The sequence below is a fragment of the Diorhabda sublineata genome, chromosome X (genome assembly GCF_026230105.1).
Source record: "Diorhabda sublineata isolate icDioSubl1.1 chromosome X, icDioSubl1.1, whole genome shotgun sequence".
Lineage (NCBI taxonomy): Eukaryota > Metazoa > Arthropoda > Insecta > Coleoptera > Chrysomelidae > Diorhabda > Diorhabda sublineata.
The window spans coordinates 30,413,423-30,433,197 of NC_079485.1; the positions used below are offsets into that span (position 1 = coordinate 30,413,423).

At 32.2% G+C, this 19,775-nt stretch overlaps 1 protein-coding gene across 2 annotated transcripts in view; it reads right to left on the reverse strand.

The window, feature by feature from the left end:
• Positions 1-19,775, reverse strand: part of LOC130451415 (homeobox protein onecut) — a 43,135-nt gene that overhangs the window by 16,220 nt on the left and 7,140 nt on the right. For both annotated transcript variants that reach the window (XR_008910728.1, XM_056790412.1), the window contains exons 2-3: positions 1,176-1,199; positions 815-927 (exon numbers count right to left, since the gene is read on the reverse strand). Coding sequence is in view for 1 of the 2 variants with exons in the window: in XM_056790412.1 (XP_056646390.1) it covers positions 815-927; positions 1,176-1,199 (137 nt within the window). In the remaining variant the exon portion in view is untranslated. The remainder of the gene's footprint in view (positions 1-814; positions 928-1,175; positions 1,200-19,775) is intronic.

Genomic DNA, 19,775 nt, shown 5'->3' on the forward strand with positions numbered 1-19,775 from the left:
ATAATCGATAGACTAATAATTTTTTTGAAACTATTAACTTATCGCAATTGATATTTGAGTATCAAATTTTATCAATTAATATGTTGCAAAAATAAACAATATACAATTACTTGTGATAGTGAGAAAGGAATGTGCCAGCTTACATTTTTCTAATTTAACAATGTGGGGGTAAGAAAATAATTATTTCCACAAAATATCGATTATATAAGGCATTGGCGGCTCTAAAACATTATTCTATTAATCATACACATAACGTTCTAAAAACTATGATCTGTAGATAACCTTGAACTTATTGGAACCATTTATGTCATCTGAAACAAATGCTAATATATGTTTTTTAATGGGGGCTAAAAGTGGGTTAATGGCGACAATATGAAGTACACGCGAGGTAGTGGATTACACGCAAATAAATAATAATAAAACTACTATCTAATGATATCTTTATCTCATAGAAAAAATCCGTCTCGTGTTATTTTCAAAAAATTTGAAAATATTTCCATTAACTAGTTTTTTAATGAGGTTACCCGTGCTCGACGTCATATATTTTTCATGTAATCTTTGAAAGATATAAATTTAAACAAACTACTATGTACAAAACCTTCTTCATCCTCATTATGGGTTATTATTGCGCGACGATCTTGCTCAATCGGGGTTTTTAAACCCTTAAATAAATCCTTCAAAAAAACTTGCGTAGGATTCATGACCAATTTGTTTTGCAAGATTTTTGTGATTCCGTTCACTGTAGAAACAAATGTTGGTTTAAAAAAAAATTCAAAATTAAGAAAAATTCTTGTACTAGACTTTCTAATTTTACCTTAAAAATAGCTTGTAGGGTACGGCGTTGAAGATCGGTAAAAACTAGCCTCGGTTTCTTCGGTGTAGGTAGTTGTTCCAAATTGCTGGCTGGGTCCTCTTTCCGTTTGCAACCTAAAAAGCAGATGACTATTTTTTTGTAGAATGTTTGCGAAAATATTTTGAATCACGAGCAGTACAGTTGCAATTCCATCTAAAGAAAACTTAGTTATCTAAATTAGAAAGATATTTGATACAATATATTTAAATAGAATCACAAAAGTAATGGCAGAAATTTACAATAAAGGAAAATAAAAAAAAACTTAAACAACTTCAATTAATATTTTTGGTTAATCTATATATTATAATAAAGTAATACTCACTGCCTCGCTGAGGTATCTGCGCAGCTGTAAAAATAAAAACAAATAATTAGAAAAAAAATTGTTTTCAATATATTTTTATTAATTACATTCTGTTTAAATAAATTTCCGTCGTCTTTTTTTGTAATATCTCATAGTACCGCCAAAAGTAACTATATAAACATCAGAAATCAAATTTATTTGTTTTTTTTTTTATTAAAAAAGTTTATGGCATGCGTCTCAAAATGCTAAACATACATCAGCTGCTTTTGTTATTAAGATGCCATGGTGAAGAATTTCCAAATAAGTCTAGAAAGAATATCTCTTTCATATAGCTTCAATTTAAAACATCCCAAATAACATTAGCAACAAAAAATTGCCTAAATAGGATAGCCAGATAAAAATTTAGCCACATCAGGAGGTAAAATGTATCATCCTTTTTTTTAATCAGTTGATTACCAGAAATTATATTTATTATATGATACTTACGAAGTGTGATCAAAAATAGTGACAAGCTGAACCCATTTTTACTTGTCATTTTGATAATATAGAGTAGTATCTTTTTTTATTTGCTATAGTTAACGGCTTAGTAACTAACGAAGCTAATAATATATCTTTGTGAGATAGAATTGCCCAAATATTTTCACTTGGACGAAACTGAGGTAATTAGGGCGGATATCTTGGTTTGTATGTTATTTTAATATTTGAGTTGTCCTTCTAAAATGGCAGAACAAAACATTCAAACATCGTCTTCAATGTGATGTTGACGTGAAAAAATCAACAAATTTAGTGATATCGTTGTTAATATACCTTCCAGAATCTACAGCTACCCCCTTACTTTATCCACATAAAGTTTGGATATCCCTCTTGTCGAAATCGCACACCAGACCAGAGGCTTTATCAGTCAATTTTGCTTTTTTTCATATCTTACATTGTCAGGGCACTGTTCTATATTGTCTGTATAAAAACAATCGTTTATTATTTTGATTTCTGAATTGGCAAGTTTAATCGTCCAGAATAATGACTCTCATTCGCAAAATGTATCCGTCTTAGTTGAGAGCATCTTGATATCCGTGCCAATTAGTTTGGAGTATATTTATGATTCTTTAAACTTTTTTTTCTTGCTAATTCTCACAATACGATACTCTTTAAAATATGGTATGCACGCTCTAATTTTTTCACGGAAGCCCAGACCTTACTGTTTGCAATTCTTACCATTTTTTCAGACGTGGTATTTTTATTTTGAAAAATTAGAACTGCTTAGGGATCTGTTCAATCAATTTATAAATGGTTTTTCTTATTTCAAACACATAGAACGTTATAATTGCACTGACAAAAAGAACTTATCTAGCTAATGTCAAGAAAAATAAATAATTTTTTGTTCACGAAGCCATTTTTGAATTGTGCTAAATCTATTGCAACATACGCTGTAGTGATAACTTTTGAACAATCATCACAAGTTCACAAACAAATGAGAACCTTCGAAATCAAAACAGGCGATTGGTTAACCGTGTTGTTCATGAAAAAGTAAAAATTTTTGGTTTCTGTATTTCCACATCCGCCTTATTAACAAGATTTAACTTCATCCCACTTCTTGTTCTAAAGAATATGTTAAAAGGAAACTTTTTGAAAATGTTCAACGAGGAGGCAATGATATAGCAGATAAAAGCCATTTCGACAGAAGCCTCACAGTTATACGAGGTCTGGCTATTAAATAACAAGACTGCGCGCCTAGAAGGCGCCCTAGACAGATCCCAAAATACGTATCAATCTCAAGTTTCTCGTTAAATTAAAAAAAAACTCTGATTGAGTGCTATGAATTGTTGCAAGAGGACTATGGGGACAATTCTCTATCTCGTACGCGTGTTTTTGAGTCGTGTAAGCGCTTTAGTGAATGCCGAGAGATCACTGAAGATGGTCGCTCTGTGACTGTTTCAACTCCGGAAACAGTGACCAAAATCAAAGAAATTGCGCATGCAGATTGTCGAATGAGCATCCGGATAATTGCTGAGGCTGTAAACGCCTATAAAGTAACGGTTAGAAAAATTTTACACGAAAAATTACACATGACAAAAGTCTGCGAAGTTGGTGCCAAAAAATCTGACTCCTGACCAAAAGCTCTTGAATCAACAGGTCTGCTCATATTTCCTTGAAAGGTTAGAAAAAGATCTGTTTTGGAAGGGACCTGATTTGAGTCGATGGAAGCGGTAAGGCAAAAAACGAACGAGCTCCTGAAGGCCCTCACCAAAGAAGACTTCCAGCACTGCTTCGATCAATGGAAAAAACGTATGGAAAGGTGTGTGTCGAGGGGAGGGGAGTATATTGAAGGGGAGCATTCGAATGTAGAATAATTTTTATGATAAAATTCTTTTTCGTAACCAGTCTCGTTATTTAATAGCCAGACGTCGTAGATTCAACGTTCTATGTTTCAATAATTTTTGATCACACATCGTTTTTGTCACTTGTATACTCGAAAGATGTACCAAAAGCCCATCGGGTGCATAGAAAGGGAGCTAACTTTCTTTTTTCCTGATAATTGCTCTGTTTTATTTTTATTTGACCATCCCGTATAAGAAGTTACCATTACAAATACTAGTATGAAAAGATTTATCAAATAAAACAGTAAAAAGGAACCCGAAAAAAAAATAAATTGAAAACTATTCACGTATTTTATTAATAACAATGGATTTTGTTTAAAGGGTCAGTACTGAAGTTAATTCGGATTACGAGTAGGAAGTCTTGAAAATATGGTGGGAAAAATTTTGTACTCATATTCGTTGGTGAATATATTTTATAAATATGTGCTCTATAGTAAATTGAAAATTATTGAAAAGTTAAAACAGGATTATCCATTATATTTATGATAAATAAGTTTTTTATAATGATTATTTATTCCGTAATATTGTGGCCGTTTTTAAATCCAAAATAACCTTTGTCCAAAACATATAAAACATTAACAAGAGATTTGCCAGACAAAAATTTAGCATGGCATGAGATTCTTCAAATTTTGACATGCAACAACGATTTGATTTTGAACGAAATATATGGGTCGTTGTACGAAAATTATCGTTACTTGATTTTAAAACTACAGGGTGGAGAGATTCAAATGAAACAGAGCCATTATCCGGAAGTTTATTATTACACATACGATAATATTTGGAAAATTCACACGTCGTTTCCAAAACTGTGAACAAACTTTGATGTCATATTGCAACATACAACCTTTCTAAACGATAAACTATTATCAGAATAGATAACGTGAAAAATGTCGTGGATATTGTGTAGGTATAAAATATGTCAAATTTTTATTCAAAAACTGTAAGAATCCAAGGATCTATTATAAGAAAGAATAGGCAGGAATTGACTTGTAGGTTGTAGAAGAATGGGAATAAGTCTGAAGAACCAACAGCAAAATAAAAATTTATTATGAAACAAAATAAATATGGGTTCCGATTGATTTGAGAATCTGAATTGTTAAGCCCAATAAACGTCTCAAGTTATTTTACTGAAACATATTGAGCTTAATAGCAGTTTTTCGTATAGTGACCCATATATCATGCAATATGACCGCGGAACATCGAAACAGACAGACAGTTAAAACTCACAAGCACGAAGATGAAGACGTTTTTCTTCGTTTGGCGTTGACTGCCCTCACGTTTACATTGCGCGTCTGGCAGTCTGCAATGAAACAAGAGAGAAGTCAACAACGTCAGTAACATACAAAATAAAATTTCTCATTATAAGAAACACTAAAATACCGATACAATTTAACAAATTCATTTCAGATTATAATGTAGCGGGAAAAAAATCCGGCTACAATGTATTTGCGTTTATACGTAAATTATATTTTGTGTTTTGAGTCACTTCTCAAAGTTACATGACGGCGTATTGATGTTTAGTGATATTTTCAAAGTTCCATTGCACTAATTACTATTTAAATGCATCTAAATGTTAAATGTTCTTAATTTTAGGTCTCTTCTCTGTTTTAAAATTAGTTATTTTAATAATTTTTGGAAGATGAAATTTGATGTTTTGACTTTTCTTAATCTCTTTATTAGTTAAAGAGATTTGAGTCATTGACCAGTCTAAAAAGAGAGAGATATTCGATGGGTATATCTTGGTTGGGATAAGGACTTTTTTTATACAGAGGAAGGTTTATTGGAAGTGGCTCCGATATAGGAGTTACTCCTCTACAGGGCTGAAGTTGAGGTAATTGTTTTATGTTGTCATGTCCTGGCTGAAAAAGGAGGAAAAACGGACGACCAAATGGCCCCAAGAAGATCAAAATAGAGCTCCAATTTAAGTAAAGTAAAAACGACATTTTCAGTTTTGGGTATATATTTTGTTTCTTTGTTATTTTCGGTATATATATATATATATATATATATATATATATATATATATATATATATATATATATATTCGGCAGTTCCCTGAAAAGCGCAGAAAACCTGCAACATATTTGGACAGTCTAAAAGTTTACTTATTCCCTTACTAGGCTGCTGCAATGGTGTCAAGTGTAGAGAAACGGGATATAGTATATGGTAATTAAACAGAGGGTATCTCATAAGTCATATTGCCTCAATTCAAACATGTCATAACTTGTTAAGACCAGTTTCTAATTCTATGAAGACTACAATTGCTTTACTTTCTTCCAATCAATATCTCTTTGTTTATTCATGACGCAGTGTGTTTTTATAATAAATAGTATGAAAATAAAACAGCTGAAGCAACAAGGAAAATGAATATATATCTGAAATGAAAGGGTTAATGACCGAAGGGCACAGCGTTGTTGACGTTTGAAGATCGTTCGCGCTTAGGTTGTCTACCTGCATGGGATATCGAGGTTATAAGGAAAACAAACCATCCAACCTACACTCGCGGACAATCGGACTCCATTGGACTTTCTGAAGATACCATACATCGTCATTTGAAATCATTAGTTAAGATCTGTAAAAGGGGTCGATAGTTCCACACGAATTAACAAGGATTCAAGAAAAACGTCGCATCAAGTACAGGTGTGTAAACATTTTCTTGTCCTTCCGAAATATTATCAAAACCTGTATCAAAAAGAAGCCTAATCAAGCAGAAAATTTTGTGTGTCTGGTGGAATTACGAAGGATTAGTGTACGAAATTATTCCAGATGGTCGAGTTGTCAATGCCGAGGTATACAGTGGATGGCTGATGCGAATGTACGAGGTATTATCGAAGAAATATCTAGGTTTAGTTAACCAAAAGCGTCAATGCTAAGTCACTTACGCGAAATAAGATCGAATAACTTGATAGTATTAAACTTCTACGACATCCATCATTTACTCCGGACCTTGCATCGTCTGATTACTATTTATTTAGATCCATGATGAAATTCTTGAGTGGGAAACATTTGAATCCAAAGTAAATGTTGAAAAAGCAATGCGAAAGTTGTTTACATCCAATCCCAAGTTCTCAAAGAGCTTGCTGAACCTTGTGTTAAGCCATCGAATACTATGGGCCTTCGGATATCAAGAATTTCTTTTTGTACGATAATATAATAAAAATACTTTCAAAAAGTTTCACGTTTAGAATTAAGGAAATCTTTCTTCAAAGAAGGTACTGAAAGTTCCGAAAAACATTATCAGGTTATTATGTTGAAAAATTAATTACATTTTATGAATTAAAATGTGTTTTTAGTTACTAACTCCGATGTACAACGATTCATGTGTTTATTGGGTGCTCAAAATGTTTTAATATACATATAAAATTGAATATTATAAGAAAAATAAATAACATGAATGCTCTGAAGACGTTTAAAATTAATTCACTGATAATAGAATTCTTTAAAATGGCAACATGGGCTATAGACCGGTTCAGTTTATTTAGGCCTCCTCAGCTGAAGTACTTATTCATTAAACTTTCTCTAATGTGTGTGTGTGTGTACGAGAGAGAAAGAGAGAGAGAGAGATATTCGTTGTGAATATTTGGGTGGGATGAGGAAGTTTTTATAGAGAGGAAAGTTTATTGGAGTTGGCCCTAATATAGGAACTGCTCCTCTGCAGGGCTGAATTGTGATGATAGGTTTGTGATTGCGCTGCTTCAGGCTGAAAAAAAACGGACGACCAACATGGCTCGAAGAAGAAGAAAATAAAGCTCCAGCCTAAAAAACAAACGATTCTTTCCAAGTTTAGGGGTATATTTTTTTTTCTGTATTTTTTTCATTTTAAATTTTGATTTGTGGCGTGTACAGCTGCGGCTACATTATCGTCAGTCTTTTGGCTGCTGAACCGGTTCACCAGGTTACAGGAATACCGCAGAAAACCTGCAACACCAACGATTCTTTAACGTGGATAGAAGACGATTTAAACAACCCTATCTTCACTTTCAACTGGGAGCTGATTCCGTCTCGTTTTCTGATTAAGCTGCAACTAAAGAGTACTTTCAAGATCCGAATCTTTATTTTTTTTAAATGTAATGGGTACATCTGAATTCATTCAATTCAAGATGATATTAAGAGACGTTTCATAACTTTGAAGGTCACGCAGAATACATTACCCTTCATAACATCGCAGTTTTATGATATCAGATTTATTCGTTTCAAAGAAAGTACCCTGTTGCCAAACTTATTCAATCCAACAAACTGAATTATTCGCTCTATTGATAATTAAGTTTATAATTGTTTGTTGTGAGAAAATATGCTTGGGAAATCATTTCCAAACTTATTAATATAGAAGTACTTTTGTCAAATCTCAATGTTCAAAAGAGGTTACGAAGAGGTTCAGTGTATATTAAAATCAGTCTACAGTGACTATATAATAGCGTTAAGGACTGTTTACAAGTGGTATCGGCGATTTAGAATTGGGAATTATTCTTTCCTTCATACAAGAAATTGAGGAACCAGAACGTTTTGCAAAGTATGCTGACAAACTCACTCCTTCATACAACAGATAAAAAACATTTATATACACTACTGGTCTGGAGTTATTGCCCAAAGCTCCAGATTGTGAGGTCCATGTGTAATCCCGGCTGTAATGGAGTCTCGGTGAGGTTTTGGGGATAGTTTGGAGGGAAGGCGACTGTAGACTTGAAGGAATTGAAGGAATTTTGAAGAAAGAAGACTATAAACAATGTATTACATTCTGACTAACGCCTGATCGGCAAAAAATTTATTGTCCAACATGAAAAGAATCCCATGGATTCCTCCAAGCTGTGCAAAGAGTATTTGAAAGATTTGGAAACGAAGAAAGTACTGAAACTAATTATTTGGCCGTCATAGTCGCCCGACCTCAACTCGATTGATTTCTTGTGAGATGGGGAAGTTAGCAAGCAGTATTCTACTCAAATATGTAATAATATAACTTTTTGACCGGTAGGGTATATGTGTAACTAACTACGTTGTGTTTAATAAAATAATTCATTATTTTTTGAATCACCCCTCGTAAAATTAAAATGTATTCAGATAAAATTGATATTCACTATTTTGGATTGGTTGACTCCACTTTCGTTGCAATATCTTTCTTTGCAAATAAAATTTATTCATACCAAAATACACTCCGCCAAAAAATTATCGCTTCACCCTTAAAAACTTCAATTCAAATTTAACAAGGTAGCAAATTTTTAGAATAAATGCTCTTAGTGCAAGATAAGTAGCCAATATACTAGAAATTAATCAGTCAACTGTGTCTCAGGGAGTTGCAGAATAATTAGAGACCGAAGAAATGATATGATAGAAAGCGAGTCCTTTAACTACATTTATACATTAATTTTATATCAATTTCTGTCTTAATAATCTTAGATTTTCGATTCTTATTAAAATTGAATGTGTTTTGCATTTTAAATGGTTAAACTCTAACCGACTTTGGTTTAAAATAATGAAAATAGCCCCCTGCATATTTCGAAGAATATGACAAACAATTCAAAAGGAGTCCTTTGTCCTCGTACGACTCGAACTGTTAGAAGTGGTAATAGAAAGTATGAAACGCAACGTTGCCAAACGGTCGTTTCCACTTCGGCAAATAAAACATAAAAACTCTAGGCGGTTTTTGTCAGTTGTTTTATATAGAAATCGCTAAAATATTTATCAAACTATATACAGTTATAATTTGTTCTAAAGAGCCATCTAAAACTTTCTTATACTTTTTTATAGTTATCATAATCGGGCATTTTTTAAATTAAATTAAATATTTCCTAATCTTACTACGTTATTTTTTTAATACAATGTTGAAGTTGGAAGCTTTTGCGACCAGTTTGGCAACTCTACGGGAATTGTATGTGCACGGGAACTGACATGCGCAAAGTCTTGTCTCTGTTTCAACCCCTCTGGAGTTAAAAGTGGCAAAAATCGATAAATGATGATTCACCTCCACAACTAACATATGGGTTGAACTTTTCGCATTATGAAATATACTATATAACTCGTTAGAGTTCGGGAAAGTCGTTGTGGTAATTTTCCCACTTTCCAGTAATAGCACTAATATGCTGGGTATATGTATTCTTCTTAATTTTACTATATTAGACTTCTGACCTATTTTTCGATCATTGATATTTGTAAAAAAATACAAATTTTGTAGTTGTAAAGAACAAATTATCCAGAATTACAATATAGAGGGTATTTGGTATTTGAGCCTGATAGGTTTAGTGCTGACCCCTCAATAAAGTAATTCTGGAAATCATTTTAAACCCAATATTGATATTAATGATAAAAAAACTGGATGTCACTCAGTTTTTCAATATACGAAAGCTGATTGTAACTTCCAGTTTTTGGCAATAATTCCACGACTTTTTTTCTTTCCCAGGTGTCCCAGACACTCGCTTCTTTGAGCTTTAAGTCAATTTATTATATCTTCCCTATTTCTTGATTCTTTCTTCTTTCGTTTTTCTGCTGTACGATTTTCACTGAACACAGAATTGTTCTTATTATTTTCCGTTCATTTATTTCAAACTTGTGACCGTTTCTACAGTATATATTTGCGTAATTATAGTTCTGTATAAATGCTTAATGCTTATCTTCATTATCTCCTTCAATATCTCCGTTTTTCTTCTTTGTTTTTTGCTTATCATTAAGCCCAATTATCTTAGAATCATTTCCCAATCCCAACTTGATGCCTTTTCAATCAATGGCTCTTACTATGTTTTTTTTACCAATATTTGTCTTCTTCCTGTTGTTCTCATATTTGTTTTTTGTATTATTCTTAAAACGAATTCAAATGCCAAAGTTGACCAACGTAGCTTACACCTTTGTTGATTTCTCCTTTTAAACAATATCAGGTTTCTTAATTTTTCACTTACTCTTTCCACTTTCAATACTTTCATATTTTTCTCTCCGTTTTTAACGAGTGCAAGGCGGGTTCAAAGTCCAAAATAACATTTTGATACATATTGATGTTCATATACTTTTTTTATAACGTTTTAACAGTGTGTATTGCATCAGTTTGCTGATCTATTTCTGATAACACCATATTGACATTGTCCTAAGATGTTTTTTGTTTCACTAATCAGGAGTCGTATTAATTATAATCATATTAATCGTGTTTACTTTCGTTTTTACATCGCGACCCAAAATATTTATTGTATCTCCATTTTATGCTGCGATACTGGAGAACCTAAGTGTTTACAGCTGACCTGTTAATCCCACTCCTCTTTGAAAGTTAAAAATGTGGGATGGCTGTAGTTGCAAGAGATCTTTGTCTTCTATTTCATACGCTACCAGGTGTAGTGCTCTCATATTTAGAGAGAATGTGGATAGAGATTTCGTCCCCTGCGTCCCCTGCACGCTGCATTATCTGCTAAGTCTAACGTCTCCAGGTGTTCACTGAAGCGACAGTGCCCCGATAGAACTCCTATTGGTATTCGTAAGCTGTACTTGCTTAGATTAATACATTCAGCAGATCTTCTTTGGTTATAGTTCGTCCCAGTGATTGGTTTTACTCCTATCTACCTTCTTCTCCATTATTATTTCTATTGTTTTGTAGCTGATACCTGTTTTGATCCCAATTACTTCCACAGCATAGTATTGAGGTGAATTTTCTCTCAAAGCTGAAACTTTTTGGTATTTCGTTGTGAGGAATGTCTCAGATTGGATTATTTTTTAAGGATGGTTTTTCCTTGTTGATTTGTCTTTGTATCTTCGATAGTTTGTTCCTCGTGGTACTCAAACTAATTTAAGAACCCCAGCCAATCTGATTATTGGTCTCACAATTACCATGTACATCCACAGTAGGGTCTTTGGGTTACAACCCCAAATTCTCCCTAGCTCTTTTATTCTTGCTGCTTTTAGGCCTTTTTTCCAATATCTTTTTCATCTAACTATGTATTCTTTAATATCATCATTCATTGCATCTTTATCAAGTTTCTTATGGGTTCCTCGCACTAACGTTTGTTCCTGTATAATTCTTTTCGTCTTCTTCTGATTCTTCTTCAATTCAGTTCCATCTTTGATCTTTTCATTTTAATGATTACTTCCTTACTGTTTGTCTTAATGTTTAATACTTTTTCACTATTATTTGTTTTTTTTTCCGATGTATTTTTAAATAAATAATTGTTCAAAAGCTAAAAATATTCTAAAATTATTAGGCAAAAAGTAATAGACATATTTTCTAAATTTTATATTAGATAAATGTATTTACAGTCTAAAATATTTTTTTATTTAAATTAAGTGCGGTTAGTACTATTTTTTCAACTTCTATAGAATACTTATGTATCTTGAACCAATGTCGTAACTGTTCTTTATAATCCCAAGTACCTGAGGGTCTTTTATTTAAATAGCTTTTGACGAAGAGACTGGTTTCCATTTGGCAAACATTTTTACGTTTTTATATCATCTAATTTTGCTTCAAAGTTTTATGAGTAATATATTGAACTGTTTCTTTATTTAATTTAAAAAATTACGGAAAATTACAAAAAAATGAAGGAATCAATAACAATGTTGAATTCAATCATATAAATTTAAATGTAATAATAAAAAACTGGAGAAAATGAGGAAATACCAACAGAAATCATGTTTGGATTAAAGCAAATTAATACGAGATGATAAAATAAATTATTTGACTGTTGGAGTCTAATTCAGATGGAACGAGAAACTACGAAATGAATATCCAATATTTTGAGAAAAAGTAGATGTTTCATACATTATCTTTCATTACTAATAAAAAGGCACCAATATAAATCAATTTTAAAACATTTTTTTCTTTCAATACTTCAGTCAAATATAAAGGTGTATCATAAATGATGTCGGATTCCAATGTTCACTTTGTTTATCAGATAACCATAAAAAAGTCTTAATATTCGAAGTATGGCCAATCGTATTCTATGGTTTTAACTCAAGCTATTTGAGACCTTGGTAAATCCATTCTTTGCGCTTAGATACAAATTTTTCTCGCACAAGAATATGAGGATTGCTACTAAGTTTTAAGATAAACAAGTAAAAACAAATATTTATTGTTGGATACGGCTTTATTGTTTTTCAAAATATTCTCCATTAAGATCAATATATCTTTGCATGTGTTTGAACCAATTGTGGAAGTATTTTTCCCGTTCCGTTTGAGGTACCTCCATAACAACCGTCCCTTCAGTTATAGCAAATCGTTGAGCTCGCAATTTATTTTTAATCAGTGAGAGTAAAAATTCTTGAGTGGACTGTACGGCAGATGACCCATCAATTCGATGTTTTGACTGTTAAAAAACATTTTTGTTTAAACTGATGTGTGATAGCTCACGTTGTCTTGGTGTAAAATGATTCGTCTTCTGCGATTGCTCTTCCTGATATTTTTGAATACTTCTAGCAAACAAATGCTGTTGTACCATTTTAGAATAGATCGTTCTACGTTACTCTATTGGAACAGTAGTGACATGTCCAGTCATTCCGAAAAAACAGGCGACCATTTGCTTCGTCTCCTGTATTTTGAAGCACCTCGATTGAATTTTTTCAGCATTTTTTTGCACCAATCGATACAAGCTTTTTCTGAACGCTTGTCAAATTATGCGGTATCCAACCAAATGCAATATTGAATGTATGCAAGTGGAACTAATGCCCAAATATGCCTCAATATCACGGTATGTCACATGACGATCTTGCAATATCAGTTAACGCAAAGCATCGATTTTTCATGGCACAAGAGCCGATTTTTGACGACCTTCACGAAATTCATACTGTAGCAAAGTGTGACCACGATTTAATTCAGAAAACCAGCGAAGCACGGTAGATCGAGATGGTACTTGATCGGATACGAGTTGATCGGCAGTCTGCTGTTTAATCCACGTCGAAAGTAATAGACCAAAATGAATGTTGCAAATATCTATACAACAACTCATGTACCCCTAGTATGACAAAAATTGTGAGTACGGTCACCATTAAAAATATGTCAAACTTTATGATGGTAATGTCAAACATAATCATATCAGTGTTGCGATATTTGAAAACCCTTGTAGAAATCTGGAGTTTGCAAACTCCGGACTGAATGCTGGATATGAACTTCATCACGACCAAGTTTTTCGATTTTTTCATCTTCAGTTTCACATATTTTCCTTGTTCCCACGGCTACGTCAATAAACAAAAGAAGAATGATTGAAAGAAAGTAAAGCAATTGTACTTTTCATAGAATTAGAAACTAGTTACGACATGTTTAAATTGAGTCGTAGGAATTTTCAAAATTCAAATGAAAATAGTTTCGTGAGATTGCAGATTTATAAACAAACAAACGACGATGCAAAAAAATAATTTTGATAATTTTTTTTTCTACAAAGGCCAACGAAACAAGTGTAAACGAAGTTGTTGCATTAAATTCTATTGGAAAGTCTGATGCCTATACAGCTCATTGTTTCCACATATAAGGGGAGGAATTAAGTGTTTTGAAGCTTCTTGAACGAGGAAGTCTTGCACAGTGACCGGAGGAAAAAATACATTGATAGTCTTCGAGTGGTTTAGGAATAGATATTATGAATAAATCAGACTCATAATAGATTCTACATTTTTGTTGAATTCTTTTAGTTGTTTGAAGTTACAGCACCCGGTAACTAGTATGAGATACAGCCGCGCATTTATGACTGTATTGAACCCACCTTTCTCAATGTGCTGGATTAACTTACACTAAATGATAAAACACATTATCACAAACTAAGAAGTGAATTTGGTATTAGTAATTTCATAATGATTATGTATTATTTAAATATCAAACAAGCATTAGAAATAAATCTTGGTTTATAATGTTTAGAAAAGACGTGTCTTGGTAGCTGTTTTAACAGGCTTGCATTTCTCCAAAGAAAGTAGTCCCGCTGAATTGAAGTTCTAAGCATCTGCAGGTGAACAAAGAATTCATGAGCTACGTCAGCAGTCGAGTAAGTCTTGCAAATACTGCTCTAGGTCATATTATGTTGGGTAGCAACCTTTCTTTTATGCTCAAAGCTGTCCTAGTTTTTCTCCGGGTATACTTGGGAGTCGAGCTCTCAATGTGTGAGCAATACTCCAAATATGGAAGGATCTGAACCTTTTAGAGTATTAGAAGCTGTTGCGGAGTGTACCTATAGCTTTCTGGTGGCTCCAAGTTTTTGTGAATCGGCCACGTGGCTATGCCAGGACATATTGTTTCCAATCTGTTTTTTATTTAATAACTGCACGTTTTTTTTTACTAATAAGGTTTAAATTACTTATTTACTAAGCTACTGATAATACTGAATTGATGTTAACACTAAATTTCAGGATCTACGCACCTTTTTCATAGTGGCGTGTGTTGTAGCCACTTCTTAACATAGTTAGGGCTCGAAACTAAATCAATTAATAAAAATTACTTAGTAGTCAATGTTATCTCAACATGTAAATATGAAATTAGAAGCTATATCACTTTATCAGTGATTGTATTAGATGATTATCATGATTCGTGATTCAAAATTAAGTTTAAGATTTTTCTAATTATATTATATACATTAACAATGAAATTCAAAGTTACTTTTTAGTTAATAAGAAAAAATGTTATATGTGCTTCTAAATTTTAAATTGACACACTTCGTATAGTTATAAGGATATTCACAGAGTATTACACACAAAGTGAATACCTTGAATTATAATTTCTATTTATTTGATTTTACGTTTATAATGAGGAAATCGTATAAAAATTATTTCAGTTGTGCGAGACTTACCGGTCATAAAAGACCCAATATCTGGGAACTAATTTGAATAACAATATAAGTAAACTGTCAGTCAGAATGGCCCATTATATAAGGACTAACTGGGTTAGGGTTACTGGCCCTTTTTGAACAAGATTTTTGGTTTTATTTGTTAATATACCAATATATTTTGTATAATACTCTCAACAGGTTAGTTACCAACTGTAAAAACAAATTTGTACTACTATAATTGATTATAGGTTTATGTTTCTAAATTTTCTTGATTTTAGGTCTCTTCTGTTTCAAAATTAGTTTTTTTAATAATTTTTAAAAGATAGATAAAATTTGATTTGACGTTTCGACTTTTCTTTAAGTCTTTATCAAAATATGATATTAACACTGACAATTTGCGTATTTATATTGATAGATCACTATACCACAATAGATCACCTTCATCATGAATATCAAAATAAGAATAAAATCAACTTAGAACTTTGTTCTAATGAGAAAAATCAATTTTTCCTTAGTCCTTACTTCTCAAATGTTAAATTATTTGTAGTTTTATTAGAATTTACAAAATAGAGCTATAAATTTTACTTAAATTATTTAGATCTTTTTTATCATTTATAGCTTTTTCGTTCTTATTAATTGCGAATTCCGTTTCAAAATTTTGAATCTTTAGAATTGAATTTATGTTTTTTTTGTTATTTCATGGTTCGTTAATTCAGTTTTATTTTTTTTATCGTATTGATGACCTTCTAGTCTATTTTCTAAATACTGAGATGTTTGCCCTACGTAGACAGCGTCACAACTAGTACAAGGCACTTGATATATAATATTACTTCTTTTGTTTCTTGTGTTTTAGACTTTAATTTAGTGAAATATTTGGATAATGTTTTATATTCTTTATGACTTATACTAACATCATATTTATTGAAATAATTCGATAATTGTTGGGAAAGTCCTTGTACATATGGTTAAATAAAAATGTTTTATGTTTTGATGTTTCGTTTCTGTTTTGTATTCGTTAGGAATTTTTATACTTTCAATTTTTTCTTTGAAAGCCCATGTGTTTTTGATTTGTTTCGATATAAAATTTTTTTCAAATAATTAGATAAGGGGGTGAGAGGAGTTTGAATACTTGAAAAAATCGGTCGAAGGGGAATGTCAGGTTTGTGCAGTTTTGGCAAACCACATATTTTAGAGGGTAAAGCTTTGTGAATTTTCAATTTTTTTGCGTCTGATAGCGAAATAAAAAGTTGTTCTTCCTAAGATCGAATTAGATCATTATTTTGTTTTTGATAAGAATTCGTAGGATCTTGTTTAATTTTTTTGTAGGTTTTGTAGGTCTTATCATTTAATAATTTCATCATTTTATTATAATAATCTTCAGTTTATCTGCTTTCAAAATTTTGAGATTTCTATTCTATTTCTGTTGTTGTTTTTCAATTTATTTTTGAAATTAGTGATAATGTTACAAGTATCAGATCTTATTTTATTTTGAATTTCGTTATTCAGATGATTGGTATTGCATTCAATATTACATAAGATATTTTTCACAGGTAATTATTTGTCACTAGAAATATTTTGTGCAAAATTGGGACCTAAAGATAAAACTTCTTTCACTTCATCTGGTATGACAGTATCAGTTAAATTTTCGATTAATTTTGATTTTATTTCATTTGATTTTTCAGAAATAGGTTGTTGTTTTAATATAAGATTTCCAGTTTTCTTTATATTTTTTATTTGTATTTATTAAAAAGTGATTCAGTCCTTTCTCAACATTTTTTCATAAATTTTTTGAAAATATTAATATGAATTACTTCATTTATTTTAACAGTTATATTTTTTAAATCATTAAATTAAAGAAATTGCTTATAGGTATATATAGACAACGTTTTAAAAAAATATTTATACCTGTTGTCCAAAAATATGGCACTTTCAACCTCAATATCAAAAATTGAAGAAAACTTCAAAACATTAATCAATTAGAGTTTTGTGGTATTATTAAAAAATACGGAATTATTTGAAACGACAATTAAAAACTCACAGTTGATTGCATTATAAGCACCTTCTAAATCAAATTATAAAGGGCGACTCATAAATAATATCGGTTTCCAATGTTCACTTTCTTTATTAAATAATCACATAAAATAAAAACCCAACGTATTCTATAGTTTCAACCCAACATTTAGCAAGCTCTTTGAGACCTTGTTAAAACCATTCTTTAGACTTAGATACAAAAAATGGTCGTTCTTTATTTACAGCATCTCCTTTGCAATAAAATTTTTTTAACCTGAGAAATTTACTATGGATTTGGATAAATAGCAATCTGACGATACAAGGTCCACGCTAAACCTGGATATCTCTCCGATAAAACGATAAAACTCTGTCCACTATATACCTCTGCATTGATAGCTCGACCATCTGGAATGTAGTAGTTTTGAAGTACACCAAATCTTTTCAATTCCTCCAAACTCACAAGACTTTCCCCTCGAATCGCCCTCTCTGTGCGAAGGGTTTTGGCAATTGTCAAATACTTTTAAAAATGTTCATAACTGTACCTGAGCTAATAGAAGTTTTCGGGCTTTTATTGGTTTTTTATAATAATAAACTGGAAATTTGGAAAAGCCCTGTGAATGCCGAAAAATTGATCAATCGAGTGTACAAACAAATATAAACCTATTAACTTGAATTACCTATTTAATACAAAATTTTCCCACCAGTAAACATTCTCCCGCGAAAATTAATTCCAGCGGAAAAACTAGACTATGATTTCAACAAGTGACAACATGCTAAAATTGAGACGTAGGCATTTTCACATATGGAATAGATATAACTTATGAAGACACCCTCTGTATTTCACATTAAGTACTATAATTCCACTGAATAAAATAATAAATGCTATGAAAACATCGAAATTGAATATTCATGATGAATAGAACAATGAGTTTGTCTAAATCGATACATCGATTTTGATGAATAAACGGTGGTTCATCGCGTAGGATCAGTATTCATAACAAATATTTCAAGCTCTACAAAATAGATGTCACTAAAACTGATACGGTAAGTAGTAAGTTCCTTAGTAGACTATAGAACTAACAACTAATATATTCTATTGAAACATATAAAAAAAGTATTTCTGTTTGTTTCTGGTGAAAAAGGAGTGGTTTCAATAAAATGGAGTTATGGATCTTTGGAAACCGAAAAACAATATTTTACCGTGAAGTAATAGAACAAAACTGAAAAAAGCTGTATCATATTACCGAGGAGGGTAGGATTAAATGCATTGTAATATATAGTATTCGAAACCCTCATTGAGTCATTCTGTTTCCGGGTTATTTCCAACGTATATATTTCAACGATATACAAGGTGATAAAATAACTATGAATCATTATATTGAAGAAAACCAAGTCAATTATATTTATTCAATTCAAACACATTGATCTTAGCTAGTAGTGCAAGATCTAAAGATGATAACCGGACTTTACTGGCACTAAACAGGAACAGTCAAAATTTCAAAATCGAAGGGTCCACATCAGAAGAAATAGCAATAAGAAAAGGCGCGCAAGAAGGATGTGTATTGTCTCCACAACTGTTTAACCTCTACTCTGAGGCAGTATTCAGAGAAGCGATAGTACAACTGCGGGCATAAAGATTATAAACAATCATCGTTACGCAGATGATACTGTGTTAGTGGCCAGTAGCCTACCAGAACTTCAATCTCTTATGGACGGTATTGTATACCATAGTGAACAATTCGGCCTTTATATGAATACGTCCAAGACCAAACTATTGGTATTCTCAAAAATACAAAAAAACGCCACCCTAAGACTCCATGGAGAGATCATTGAACAAGTGTCATTTTTAAGATACCTGGGCGCGCTCGTCAACCAGCAATGCAATACCCAAAACTCGAAATCAGATTAAGAATTGAGCAAGCGCGGAAAACTCTGATCAACATGAGGATAATCGCAACCTCAACCTGGAACTCCGGACCAGAATGCTTCGCTGTTACATCTTTCCTGTTCTTTTGTACGGATGCGAAAGTTGGATATGGATGCGGCCACTGAGAAAAAAATTAATGCGTTCGAAATGTACGCCTACAGGCGAATGCTGCTTATATATTGGATGGTACATAAGACAAACATAGAGATCCTACAGCGAATGGGTAACTTCTCACGACAATCAAGGAGAGAAAATCGCAGTACTTGGGACATATCCGCCTGATAATAGAAGGAAAGATTGAAGGAAAACGGTCGGTCGGCCATAGACAGACTTGCGCAGATGGTTCGGACAGATGTCTATAGAAATTTTCAGAGCTGCTGTTTCTCGTGCGACAATAGCCATTTTGATCGCCAAAATAAATGCAAGTTGTGACACCACGCTTTGTCATAATGTCTCACATCGGTTTGTAAGTACCTACCTTGTAAAATTCATTTAGTTGTTCTCGATAAAACTAATTCTTGTCGAAGAGAAAGCGAGTCTAGTTTTCGTAGATAATTTTTAAATCGTATCATACCTACTTTCATCTCCTGGCAATGAAATCTCG